The sequence below is a fragment of the Cetorhinus maximus genome, chromosome 7 (genome assembly GCF_964194155.1).
Source record: "Cetorhinus maximus chromosome 7, sCetMax3.hap1.1, whole genome shotgun sequence".
Lineage (NCBI taxonomy): Eukaryota > Metazoa > Chordata > Chondrichthyes > Lamniformes > Cetorhinidae > Cetorhinus > Cetorhinus maximus.
Genome location: NC_135885.1, coordinates 58057656 through 58071907, shown reverse-complemented (window position 1 = coordinate 58071907; position 14252 = coordinate 58057656). Strand labels below are relative to the sequence as shown.

At 46.6% G+C, this 14252-nt stretch overlaps 1 protein-coding gene across 2 annotated transcripts in view; it reads left to right on the top strand.

Moving 5' to 3' along the window:
• Positions 1 to 14252, top strand: part of LOC144682810 (E3 ubiquitin-protein ligase SH3RF3-like) — a 411417-nt gene that overhangs the window by 372820 nt on the left and 24345 nt on the right. For both annotated transcript variants that reach the window (XM_078545553.1, XM_078545551.1), the window contains exon 9: positions 9749 to 10089. In XM_078545553.1, the coding sequence (XP_078401679.1) occupies positions 9749 to 10089 (341 nt within the window). The remainder of the gene's footprint in view (positions 1 to 9748; positions 10090 to 14252) is intronic.

Here is a 14252-nt window from a genome sequence, read left to right as displayed (position 1 = left end):
CCACAGCTCAACTAAATATCTTTTTTCCCTTTCATCTTATCTTCCATTGTTCTCAAACACCCCTTGGAACTCAACTTTTCCAAATATAAAAATCTTTCATGTTTTCCTATTGCCTCCACTTTGAATCAAATAAAATGTAATAACCTTCCCTTGTTTACTTATGAAACCTTTGTTGTAAAAGTTTCTTCACTTCTAAACTCCCCTTTGAAATTTAACAGCTGAAAAGTCAAGTCTACTTATTCATAATGCAAATTTTAAACCCAACCTATTTACTTGAAATCCAACTTCACCATAGCCTCTCATTACAAATGCACAGATCTAGCACCTTTACCTTTTATCTCTCAGTTCCCACAGACAAGCTATCTTTACTAACCTTCCCCCAGTTAAATTAATCATGGACATACACACACATGCACACACGCACATACACACACAGCCTCCTTTACAGAATACCACCATGTTTCCAAAAATATTAAAAAAGCTAATATGGTAGGCAGACGCACGCAGGAGTTGGCACCGTGTCCGCTGTCAACTAATCAGCCACTAAAAGCAATTAAAAGGGAAATTGACTAATTTTACGTTGCCCATGCGATTTGTCGGTTGGTGCACATGCAACATGGGCAGGCACCATCCCGTTTATTCACTTTTCTCATCCAAGCGTGGGATAAAAAGCGGCAGGAGCATTGGTTGTGTGAGTGGTTAGGACTTCAGGTGAGAGTTTGCTGTTGCTTTGTCGTTGAGATTTCAGACCTTTTCCTCTGGTTTCTTCTGAAGTATTTACTTTGTTCGCCTTGTTCTGAGGACTCTCTTGATTTGTCAACTCTGTTGGAGCATTCCTGCCCAGTGCAGCCTTCAGTGCAAAGGGCAGTGCCTTCTGCATCTCAGCAGATGGGGATTGTGTACTCCACTGGGGGCACCCCCTCTGAGGAGGAAGAGGAGGGGCAGGAGGGAGAGGAGGCCAGGTGTCTGCAGGCAGTGTCACAGGGAGAGACCTGTGGGAGGAGAAGTGCAGGTACAGCAGGTGTAGGACCAGCAGGGACAGCAAGGCAGACAGGACCACAGAAGACACCTCTATCCTGCTGCCAGAGTGTACAGGCAGTGATCCAGCTACCTCAACATGCCTGAGGTCCAGTTCCGCAGGAGGTTCCACCTCTCTAGGGACACTGTGACATCAATATGCCAGATGATTGGGCCGGAGACTACCTCCAACTGTGTTTGGTGGGCACCCATGCCAGTGCCTCTGAAGGTCACAGTAAACCTCAATTTTTATGCATCCGGATCTTTCCAGGGGTAAGCGGGGAATCTGTGTGGAGCGTCCCAATCAGCTGGGGGTGATAGAGCGACTGAAGATGAGGTGCCGCTGCCTGGACGGTTCCGGGGGTTTCCTGCAATATCCTCTGAAGCGTGTGTCGCTTATCGTCGTGGTCTGCTGTGCTCTGCACAATCTGGTGGTGGCAAGGGGGGAACCCACTCGAGGATGAGGATACCGAGGCAGCTTAAGAGGAAGACTCTACAGATGGATCTGATGGGGAGCCTGGGCAGGCACAGGTCGAGTACGAGGAGGCAAATAAAAAACCTTCAGGGAGGCAGAGACACCAGGGTGTCCTTGATTCAATGCTCCTTCAGCTAGGCTGCCAAAGCTTGGCTTACATTTCAGTGCAAGGGCACCTCCTCCATCACACAGATTCCTGAGAAAGCAATGCCATGACCCCAGTGTCACCTCACTGCCTGTAATAAAGTTTGCTGCTCCTGCCGTCTATCATAAGGCACTGATGAGGCCTGCACATCATGTGAGTGTAATACGCTCTCACCACATTTCACTCCAAATGGAACTGATGCACTATAGCCACTGCTGTGCCTGTATCTGCGCTGGTGCTTGGTGCAGAGCGCAGATGTGACACGGGTGAATGGCTTGGCGGTTCCTCCTTGGGTGTCAAGGGGATTCCTGGGGTCAGCCATGCGTTGTGAGGATGGGAGGAACAGAATATGCCAGTTAGGAACATCATCACTAAGTGTCTGTGCAAGCATGATGGTTGCTTGCCACAATGGACACGTGCCTCACTGAGGCATTGTGAGTGGCCAAGCAATGGGCACTCTGGATTTGAGCTTCTCATTGGAGATGCCACGGTCCTGCCCTCCTTGCACACACCCCCAGACTGTCATCGGCCCACTACACTCTTACCACACTCCAAGACCCCTGCCTCTCCAAGACCTGTGAACCTTGCTCCTTGCTCACATTCCGTGTCCAGGGCGTCCGTCCCACACCTGGACAGGATCAGGATGTTGGGCATACAACCACCTGCTCCAGTGCATTATGGCTGCTTTTCTCCTGTATGCATTCATTAGAACATCCTCTACCTGCAACATCATTCCAGCCTCACGGCCCACCCCCGCCATTCCCCATCCCCCATCCCACCCCCCCAGAAAGCGAGCTTGAGGTGCACATCAAATTGGCACTCCACACCCTTCTATATACACAAGTTAAGCGGGTACAGCTCCCATCTTTGGCAGGTGAAGGGATATGTGCCATTTGGCACTGTGCATCTCACACCCCTGAGCACCGTGACTACAGCTGCTCATGGAAAACATGAGAAGCCCTCAGGGAATTGAAACAAAATCTTGCTTTATATCTTTACCAGAGTTGCAAAAAGGAACAAAACATAATATGGTTGCGAAAGCCACACAAAAACAATGCACAGCACCGATGAAATGAATGGATGTCACCATTGAAAACCCCATCCTGTGCTCACAGGACATTAACCTTAGACTTGCAAGTGTTACCTCTTGGTGCCCCCCCTCCCCACACTGGCAGTGGCATTGAATGCAAATTGCTGACTCTGCTGTTGTGTTGGCCCTGATGACCTTGGCTGTGTCCTCTAACCAGCGGGGCCTGAGCAGGCTCTCCTTGGGAGGCTGCAACCAGCAACACGACTGGGCACTCCTCAGTTGTTGCAGCCTCAGAAAATGCCATGGTCACTGGCAAAGGGGCAGAGGAGCTGCCGCCTTTATCCGGAGCACCATGAGAGGAGCCCAGAGACATGACAGACAGCTGGTCCGCCAGCATGAGGTATGTCTGGACCTCCCAGCTCACCATTGATGGATGGGTACCTAGCAGAGAGACTGGGTGCCTCATGCAGCTCTCACACCGGCAGTGACCTCCTGAGATCACAGCCAGCATGAAGGCTTGCAGGTCCCAGCGCCACCCCAGGAACTCCTGATTCCATTCCCGGAGCTGCCTCTCCACAAGAGTCACCACTCTCTCAATGGAGGAAGCTGTGCACTCGGTGCGCAGGACCAGCACAGTGCTCAAGATCCTCATGGATGCCTCCATAACAGGTATCATAGTACGCAGATCCTCAGGGACCTCTGCCAGATCTTTCCACTGGATATCCAGCATCTTTCACCAGATGGACGACTCTAGAGATTGGTCAGCTGCCTCGCTCTCAGCATGGTTCTGGTCTCCAGCAGTCCTTTGACTGCCGGCACCCTGGGCACTCTCTGCCTCCGCCAGCCCCTCATGTGAGTGTAATACGCTCTCACCACATTTCACTCCAAATGGAACTGATGCACTATAGCCACTGCTGTGCCTGTATCTGCGCTGGTGCTTGGTGCAGAGCGCAGATGTGACACGGGTGAATGGCTTGGCGGTTCCTCCTTGGGTGTCAAGGGGATTCCTGGGGTCAGCCATGCGTCGTGAGGATGGGAGGAACAGAATATGCCAGTTAGGAACATCATCACTAAGTGTCTGTGCAAGCATGATGGTTGCTTGCCACAATGGACACGTGCCTCACTGAGGCATTGTGAGTGGCCAAGCAATGGGCACTCTGGATTTGAGCTTCTCATTGGAGATGCCACGGTCCTGCCCTCCTTGCACACACCCCCAGTCTGTCATCGGCCCACTACACTCTTACCACACTCCAAGACCCCTGCCACTCCAAGACCTGTGAACCTTGCTCCTCGCTCACATTCCGTGTCCAGGGCGTCCGTCCCACACCTGGACAGGATCAGGATGTTGGGCATACAACCACCTGCTCCAGTGCATTATGGCTGCTTTTCTCCTGTATGCGTTCATTAGAACATCCTCTACCTGCAACATCATTCCAGCCTCACGGCCCACCCCCGCCATTCCCCATCCCCCATCCCACCCCCCCAGAAAGCGAGCTTGAGGTGCACATCAAATTGGCACTCCCCACCCTTCTATATACACAAGTTAAGTGGGTACAGCTCCCATCTTTGGCAGGTGAAGGGATATGTGCCATTTGGCACTGTGCATCTCACACCCCTGAGCACCGTGACTACAGCTACTCTCCAAGACATCTATACTCAGATCCATGCCAACATGGTACTCACCCTCGAGAAGTGCAGAAGGTCATTGAGCCATTTCCGTCACTGGCTCCATGTGCGGCGCACGACATCATGCCCACTCACCTAGGCAGCCACCTCTGTCCAGGCTTATTCGTCTGGTGGGGTGGCCTCCTCCTGCCATCCTGCGGCATGAGTATTTCATGCCAGGCACTCTCTGCCTCCACTAAAGCATGCAGGCACTCATCTGAGAATCATGGAGCAGAGTGCCCACCGGCATTGGTACCCTGTCTGCCATGCCCACTAGGTGCTGAGGCCACCACTTGTGACAAGCTTTCCAGTCTCTCGTTGACAGCTCCGTTACACTCCTCCCCAGCTCCTGGCAGCCTTCAGGAAGCCGCCTGGGCTCATTTTATAACCCCCTCTGGGTCACCATTCCACCAGGTGCCTGCCATGCTTCCGCCCCCAACGGCAGTGCTGCACCAATGCCCAGGTGCGTTTCATGCTGACCAGCCCTTAATTGGCTCCCAAGCCCCCCAATCACGTGCACCCAATGAGTGCAAAATTCAGGCCCATGTGTTACTAGAATGTATATCAGGATGAAAATTTAAAGTGGAATTTATTGCCAATTTGGAGGGGGAATTAAATTGTTCTGTTCAAAATGTTCTTTTTGCATGATGATATTGTGTTTAAATGGCAGAATTGTGTTTTATTTTACATGAATTATGTCACATGTTTAACTTCTAAATGACATGCAGATATCCCTTTTAGACTTTATTAACAATCTGCATAAAAGTATTGACCTCACTTGCTCACTTTTATAGTTACACTTTCTGCAGGAGCCTAGCACAATCCTATGGTTAAAACTCTTATACAGGATATAGTGTATTAATGAAAAAAGAGACATGCTGCCAAAGCTTTTCATCTTGCACTAATTAGGACAGATTCGCAAGAATACCAAATTTCACGGGAACAACAATTTATACTGCATAAGAAGAGGGTGCTGATTGGTTGGCAAGTGGACTCTGATTAGTAGAGGTGTTGCTATAGAGAATGCACTAGGTACCAATTAATTGCCATGCTTTTACTTAAATTCAAACCAGGCAGGTCCATTCTGGCCAAGATAATGCCATGGGAAATGAACCAGGGAACGGCTGTCCCCCAAGCTTTTGTTTAATTGAAAAAAGCGCAATGCATGGACATGTTCCTTCTGTTTGCAAAGCAGAGGGCCCTGTGTGTAAATATCTATATTCATTATTCCCTAAATTCATTTTTCAATATCTTCATTCCCATGTCAATACCTTGACCAATCAGAGTCAACCAGCCTGGTTTGAATTTAAACAAAAGCTTGGCAATTAACTGTTCCCTGGTGCATTCTCCATAGCAACTTCTCTAGCAAACAGAGTCCATTTGCCAACCAATCAGCAGCCTCATCTCATGCAGTATAAATTGCTGTTGCCTTTGAGATTTGATATTCTTGCAAATCTGCCTTGATGAGAGCAAGCTTTGACAGAATGTCTCCTTTTTGCAGCAGTACTTAAGTTCTGTATTACAGTGCAACCATATAGAGAGTAATTCAGTAAAACACAATCGATTACTTATCACTTCCTGTCCCCTGAATGCATTTTTACATTATGTTGTAAAACTACCCCTTTTTCATAATGTGTTGTGAATGTGTACACCTAATCTTGATGACCATAGTCACAGAATGTGGACTTTTAATCCAAAACCTTGATTGGGAAATCGATTTGTACAAACTATAAAAAAACACAGAGGACTGTTAAAGTCATCAATGCAAATTCTTGCACATGTGCCTTCCCCACTGGGACATTTGTCATACCTATTGCATTGCGTTCCAGCTATATAGCACCCTACCATAAATCTTTTATTCTCTGTGTACTATCCATCTGTGATGATATGAACTTGTGCCTGTGTAGAAATTAGAGCCCATTTCTGAATCTAGATATGAATGCTTCAGAATTGGTTTAGTTCCTAGGTTTTAACCAGAGGGGCTGCGAAACTTTGCTCCAAAGCACCCTCTTTTTGTGCTACGGGTGTCATTTTGTCTCCAAAATGCTGTCCACAGAACACGTGACCTTTTCTGGTGTTAGCCACATTGGACTCCATCTTGGTGAGGGTGTTAGCGCATGCGCAATAAAGCATCTGGAAAAGGCAGGCAGATTGTAATATCAGTCAGCGTGTAACACTTATTTGACACCAGCATTGCCATTTTGGAACTCGATGCTCCAGCTAACCCCCTGTCTAAATCTCGCTGAGTTGAGCATGTGTTCAGCAGCAGGAAGAATGCCCCAAGAGAGCCACTTAAAGGGATCATCAGCTACTTGCAGGCTAGTTGCTGATTTAATTGTAAAGTGCTTGGTGGTTTGCAGAGTTGTTTAAAGTTGCTTAAATCTACAGGGAGTGATGTGAAACATTTTATCCTGACTTCAAAGATTCTGCATGTACCACTTGCTCCCAGACATGGGTATAAATAGTTTGTATTTCTCTTGGAGCAAATGATGGGGAGAATTAGCAGAGGTAACACAGAGCAGGGTAAGCTGCTGGAAAAGGGAGGAGGAGGAGGAGACAGAGAAGAACTCTCAGCAGGAGGCTCTAGCCACCCGTAGTGTTCATGGAGCAATCCTTCTATCTGAACCTTAGCAAGAAACAGTGTATCAGACTTCTCCACTTTACAAAGGACGTCTTCATTGAAATCTACCACCTGTTACAGCTACAGCTCAGAGCAGGGTGAGGACTGCAATGCTCCTTCCAGGCTGGAGCAGTTGATATTTGCAACATCTCCCATGAGTGTCCACTATCGCCGAAGAGGGATCTCTAAGCCTCTGTATCTCAAGAAAGCTGAATACATTTCCTTTTCTCTTATCTGATGAAGCAGCTGAAGCGAGCACACTGCTTCGCCAGGATCGTAGGCCTTTCATTGATGCTATTGACTGCAAATAGGTCACTTTGTAGGCACTGCATGTTAACTCTGAGATGTACTGCATCCAATAGGAATAATAGTTCCTCAACATCTAGCTGGTGTGCAAATACAGGCTATATAACATGTGGGTAAATTCCCAGTATCCTGTCATCGTTCTGAGGCAGTCCACTGTACAGCCACCAAACTAAACCAGAGAGCGGTTACTGCTTGTTGAAGTCTATTGTTCAACACTTGGCGTAAGACTCCTGTGCCTAACCCATGCACATGTGAGCAGCATGAATGTAACAAAAGCAATTCCATCACAAAACGTAATAGAGCTGACCATTGGACTGCTTAAACAACACCTCTGTTGCCTGGATCACCCTGGAGGAGCCCTGCAGCACTCAACAGTTGTGTTTTGATAGAAATTCACTGTCCTTTTGCCATTGCAATAGATTATCAGTGTAACAATGTGGTTTATCAATTTTGGACAGAATCGTCCCAGATTTGCACTAAGTGTGATAGCAGACGGGTGAAACGACATTTTACCCACCAGCCGTGATTGTGGGTTTTCACGCCGTATAGTTCCAAAAACACCACATTATTTATGCATTCCCGGGAAACACGGCGTTTCCATGGCAGGCGGGCTCTCATTCACCCACCCACCACCATCACCTCGCTGCTTCATCACACTGTGTGCCATATTTAAAGATCAGCCGTCGCACACATCTCGGTGCTTCCAGCCCACGACTGCTGCAGTGAAGATTTCCACAAGAGGCAAATGGACTGCAGCCCCCAGGTTTAATGACGCATCACTGGAATGCCATTTGGAAGCCGTGGAGGCTGCCTTGATATCCTCTACCCCCACTCTGGCCGCAGGACAGGCAGCGGCATCACCAATCCAGAATGGCAGACAGTGACAGTGGTGATCAGTGCCAATGCTGCACAGAGGAGGTTGGCCATCCAATGCAGATAGAGGATGAATGATCTCATCCATGCAGCCAGGGTATGGCAACCATCTCATCACTCTAAACTCACACTTTCAATCCCATCACACATTCACTGGCATCCCACTCACTGCCAGCTCAAGGGAGACATCACCACTCACTCTCTTACTCATACCCTCACATATCCATCTAGCCACATCTTCTCTGGAGGCTGCCTCCTCAGCCCTCACCACCTTGAGGCCACTTGCACTGTTCAACATGTGCACCCACACACACCCTGGGATTCCCTCCTTCCCCAGTACAGCTCTCATCCTGCAGCCTCTTCCCTTGCCTGAGGCCACTTCTCCCCCTTCCCCAAGCAAGACCTTGCCCTGCAGCCATTGAAAAGCCACCTACAGAGACCTGCCGTGACCCTGCCTGAAAGAAATGTGGTGCTGCCTGTGAAGCCTGGTGCTGCTGACTACAAGTGCACCTTGATTCCCGAGCGAAGTGCGGCCTGCCAGATGCACGTTGTTTATGTGCTGTTGTGAAACATGTCGTCATGTTTTCCTGCCGACGTGGACGGACAATCCAGCAGGGGTGGATGAGTCCAGCGGGCTGGCCTTATAATGATATGCTGATGTATTATAATGAGGTTCCCGATGTCCAATGACAGGAAATGCAGCCCGCCATCAGCAGGCAGAGTGAACAGTCACAAACTGGTTTCATGACGTTGTGAAACAGATTTTTGGCCTTCTCACCATATTGTCCGCTCACGCCACTGGACAAGCCCAACACCGGTGGGCACGGAAAATCCCAGCCTTTATTTCAATTGCTAAGCTCTACAGTTTATATATGAAATTTTAGCTGCAACTTTGTTAGTTTTGATCTGCAGATCCAATCTTGCTGTTAGATACAGGAATTACAGAGCTTTCCAGCAAATGTAAAATTGACCATGGCTGCACAATGGATACAATATCTCACAAGTGAAAAGACTTAAGTTATATTTGGATGGGAGGACAAGGGAAGCAAGTGGTTATAGCTGAATATAAAGCTATAATATTTGTTTGTCCACTAACTGTAAAATATATGCAGCTATTAACTCATCCCCATGCAACAGGATTCAGATATATGGACAAGAAGTTTCAATCAATGGCATTGAGATGTTTAGCTGTGGTTTTGATAACGTAAAATCCAAGCTATGTCTTACTGTCTCGCATGTTTTTATGCCCTTTTCATATAGGGAAGTAATTTATATGTAACAGTCTGACATACACAGGGTTTAATGGTGCCTATTATATTCTTGTTAAGGCTACTTATACATATAAGCTTAAACTGGTCGTTTTAAATGTGTAACGTATACAATTGGCAACAAGACTGCTGATGACAGTATTTGGGTTGACTATATACTGCTGCAAGTTCACTATAGCAGAAGGGCCACGTGTAAAAATACTGTTGTGGGATTTCAAACTGCCTAGAAATGAATATAATTGATCAAGCAGAAGGCAAAATTAACAGAGATTGCAAGAACAGATTTAAAAACACAACCGTGATATTTTCTTGGTTAGCCTTTAAAAAAAAACCTTTTTTTAATTTGCAGAAAGAAAAGAAAAGTGGACTCTTAAAACTTCTGTCAGGAGCATCAGGAAAGAAGAAATCTCGCTCTCCTCCATCTGTATCTCCAACTCATGATTCCCAACAGGCAGCAGCAGAGAATACTATGCAGGGAGCTGTGGGTCCTGAAGTTCCTCCAGTCTCAAGCCACGGCAGGGCTGGCTCTTGCCCTTTAGAAAGTGAAATGCAAGGGGCTATGGGAATGGAGCCACTGCACAGGAAAACCGGCTCCTTGGATTCCAACTTTTCCATTTCTCCACCTACACGGCAGATGTGCTCTTCCATGGTTGCAATACGTCCAGATCTTAAACCGTTGTCTTGTGAAAGGTAGGTATATAATAAATTAAAAAGTTAGAGGCTTCATTGAATGTTTGTCTGCCCTTAACTAAATAAAATGTTAGTGTGAAGGTTTAATAGATACGTTAAATGTTTTTTCTATTGCACTATGGCTCTGTTTATGGAAAGGTTTATATAATAGCACGTCTAACTCTTTATCTATCCATAATCTGTCTTTGCTGTAGTGTTAATCCTCTGTCATATTTGAAAATTCTTCCTTCCAAAATGTTTTGCATCATATCTCCAAGAGCCTGAAGAACTGTCTTCATGTGATAGAGGATGGTTTTCTGTGCTGCGTAAACTTAAGTCTCATATGCTGGAATCTTCTGCCCTCCCCTGTGCTGAGTGTCAAGGAGCATTTAATCATTTAATCGGGCAGGAGGGTGGGGTTGGGAACCCGTCACCTTCTTGCCTCCGCCCTGATGAAGTCCATGGCAAGAAAGTCCGTGGATGGCCTTCTAACCCAGCCACCAATGAAGCCCTGAAGTGGCCAATTAATGCACACTTCATTGCGCCACCACTGGTATTAACCCATGCAGGGAGCATGACGAGCAAGCCCATGCAGAGTTGCTAGTGGGCTCCCAGAGGGGTCACTCATTCAAAAGCAGTCAGTGCTTGGTCAAAGGACCTGACATTGGGAAGGGGGACCCACTGAGAGACACCCATTTGTATTTGCTGCTGACCTTCCCCTGCTGTGACTCATCCTCCCGCCAACACTCACCCGTGGCCTGGGATCCAGAGAACAACCTAGGCCTCGGATGGGTGTGTTACCAGCAACAGGCACCGCATCCCCAGTGGTGCTGCCATTAAATTGAGCTGCCAGTTGGCTGGCTGCTCTCGGCGGGCAGAACATCCGGCCCCAGGATCCTTGATTCTGGCCTAATGCTGGCCTGTCAGGTACCTAAATGAAGTGCGCCTTCTTGAAAAGAGGCAACTCATGGCTCTCCCTGGGTCTTCAGCCAGCGGCCATGACCTCTGTCACCTGTATAAGATTCTGGCCATGAAATCAGTGGACAATAACCTTTAGGGAACAGTGTCACGTGTATTAGTACAGAATGTCTGACACGTTTAGATCCTAAAACATGGGCCAATTAAACTGATCTCTCTATTTCAAAACAAATTGACATGAAGATGAAATTTCAATTATGACCTATATTAAAGCACTGAGGGCTTGAATTTAAATTTAACCCGAATTGTTAAGTGTGTGTATTAACTGTGTCCGGTTTTTGGTCCCATGTGGACCACTTATACGAGTCCTAATTCCTCAGCTGTTACCATCATCCTGAATAGTTTAAAGAGATTTCTCTGTCTTGTCTTGGTAATAGTCCTGAAACACTCAGTATTGTCTTTCTGATGTCATGAATGTTTTGTGTTCTGTGATGAGGGTTAAAATAATAAAAGATGTTATTAGGGAAGTTACCCCACTAGCTATTACCTCTGCCACTAACATCTCAGCACATTTTCCCATTTGCCTGCACAGCTACATTATCCATTGTCGCCTTTGACTGATTATGATAAACAGTCATCTCAATTGCTACCATTACTTTCCAATTACACGTAAGTTACAAAGGACAACCCAGCTGAAATGCTGTCAGGAAGTTGTAAGTTACGTAGAGCTAGTGGAATGACCAGCTCCAACAAGACAGAATCTAACCACCGGCCCTTGACGTTCAATGGCATTACCATCGCTGAATCCCCCTATCAACATCCTGGGGGTTATCATTGACCAGAAAATGAATTGGACCAGCCATATAAATACTGTGCCTACAAGATCATGTAAGAGGCTAGGAATTCTGCAGTGAGTAACTCGTCTCCGACTGCCCAAAGCCTGTCCAGCATCTACAAGGCACAGGACAGGAGTGTGATGGAATCCTCCCCAGTTTCCTGGATGAGTGCAGCTCCAACAATGCTAAAGAGGCTTGACACCATCCAGGACGAAGCAGCTCACTAGATTTGCACCCCATTCACTACCTTCAACATTTAGTCCCTCCACTACCGACACACAGTGGCAGCAGTGTGTACAATCTGCAAGATGCACTGCAGCATCAAGGCTCCTTCAACATCACCTTCCAAACCCACGACCTCTACCACCTAGAAGGACAAAGGCAGCAGATGCATGAAAACACCACCACCTGCAAGTTCCCCTCCAAGCCACACACCATCCTGACTTGGAAATATGCCACCGTTCCTTCACTGTCGCTGCGTGAAAATCCTGGAACTCCCTTCCTAACAGCACTGTAAGTGTACCTACACCAGAAGGACTGCAGCGGCTCAAGAAGGCAGCTCACCACCACTTTCTTGAGGGCAATTCAGGATGGGCAATAAATGCTGGCCTAGCCAGTGACGCCCACATCCCATGAAAGAATTTAAAAAATGAGGTCAACAGTGTGTGAGAAGCATGCAAAAAGAATTGCATGACCGTGGAAAATTGTGTTGACCCCAGTAATAATTGCATTGCACTGCCTCAGAAGGTAACCAGACTTTAGTCCTCATGTACTTAATTTGTGTAATTATTCATATCTGGCTGGTATCTCATTAGAACAAGAACACGGTGTTGTCAGATATTTGAAAAGATGACACAAGGTGTACGCTGTTGGCCCTTAAAATGGATTCCAAGCTTTATCCTCTGTTCATCAAGGGGCTAGCAATTGATTTCACCATTGACAGTAAAGCATGATCGATTCGCCACTTTAGGGACTCTAATGTATCATTTGCAAATGTAGCTGCAAAGCAGAATAAGTCAATAACGAGATGGATTACCTCAAATGAAACGGAACAGTCACAATTGGGAGGACTGTGGACACATTCTTTAACAATACCACCATATATATATATAAAGTATTCTACAACTGGTGAAGTTAAGATGATTGTTCTTTTTGACACTTATACAGGTTAACGGCACCCCTAGGATGTTCACAGCTGTCATTTTTACAGAATCTCTTCTGTAGGAATTTGTTCAGTGTGAATAAGATACGATAGCCAGGGCATTTTAATACCTGCTGGAGGAAATCACAGCTGTCATCCGCTACCCTTTCACATTATTATTTTAAATAAGGGGTGAAAGAAATGTGTCTAAAATAGGTGACTTAGCCAAAGATTGATTCTCACTATCCTTTTATCATAAATCATAAAGTGCAAGAGCAGTGATTTTGTACAATACCTGTAAAAGGCCTCTGTTGGTGTCTTTGGGGTGAAATTCAATTCCAGAAGGGGCACAAAACGGGCAGTTTTACATCCCACCCAAACATCCTTTTCACTGAAGTTGAATTTGACCCTCTTTGTTGTCTGGCAGTAAGCTGGTTCTATTATTTTTCAGCAATTCCCAGAGGATCCCAGAATAGTATTGAAATTCTTCACTGACACGTCAGGTGTTTGTTTTTTCTTTCAAATAAATAAGCAGTTTTAGGGTCACGCGTTAATAGTGTAAATAGAGCACAAGTACATGGAATCAAAGAGCAGAGAGTTATTAGTTCAATTCTCTCACTCCATTGAGCTCCCAATCTTGGCTGTGCTGTATAGGGAAGTGCTAACGATAAATTCACCAGCTACTGTCACATGTAGGGTTCCCAACCTTCCTAAAATGACCAGGAGTTTCCTAGCTACCTAGGAGATACATAATTTAAATTTCCAGCTGCAAGTGCAACAACATGAAAAACAGACACTTATGTATAGCATCACAAATAATAGTGAATGGTTAGCCTGGCGTCAGCTGTCAGAATGAGTTTAATGATTTCATTTTAAACAGAATCATTTCCTGATTCTTCCACAGAACTGATCACTTGTTGCTGTTTGGTTTTGTCATCCGCAAAGAACCCAAACCCTCGGGGACTGAGTGGGGAAGTGGTAGTTGGAAATCAGGGCACCGAAGCCGCCAGGGTTGGGGGTGGGCACATCTGAAACTATAGGGGTCCCAACTGTGGAATATGGCTCGTGGGAGAGAAGGAGACAGCAGAATGGGCAATAGGGCCTCCAGGGTGATGGGGAATGGAAAATGGATGATGGGTGAAGGGGAATGGGGGCTAGAGGCTGATGGGGACTGAGGGCTTGAGGGTGATGGGGAATGAGGAATTGGGGCTCAAGGATGATGAGGAATGGGGGATAGGGACTTGAGAGTGATGAAGAATAGGGAATTGGGATAGGGACTCGAGGGTGAT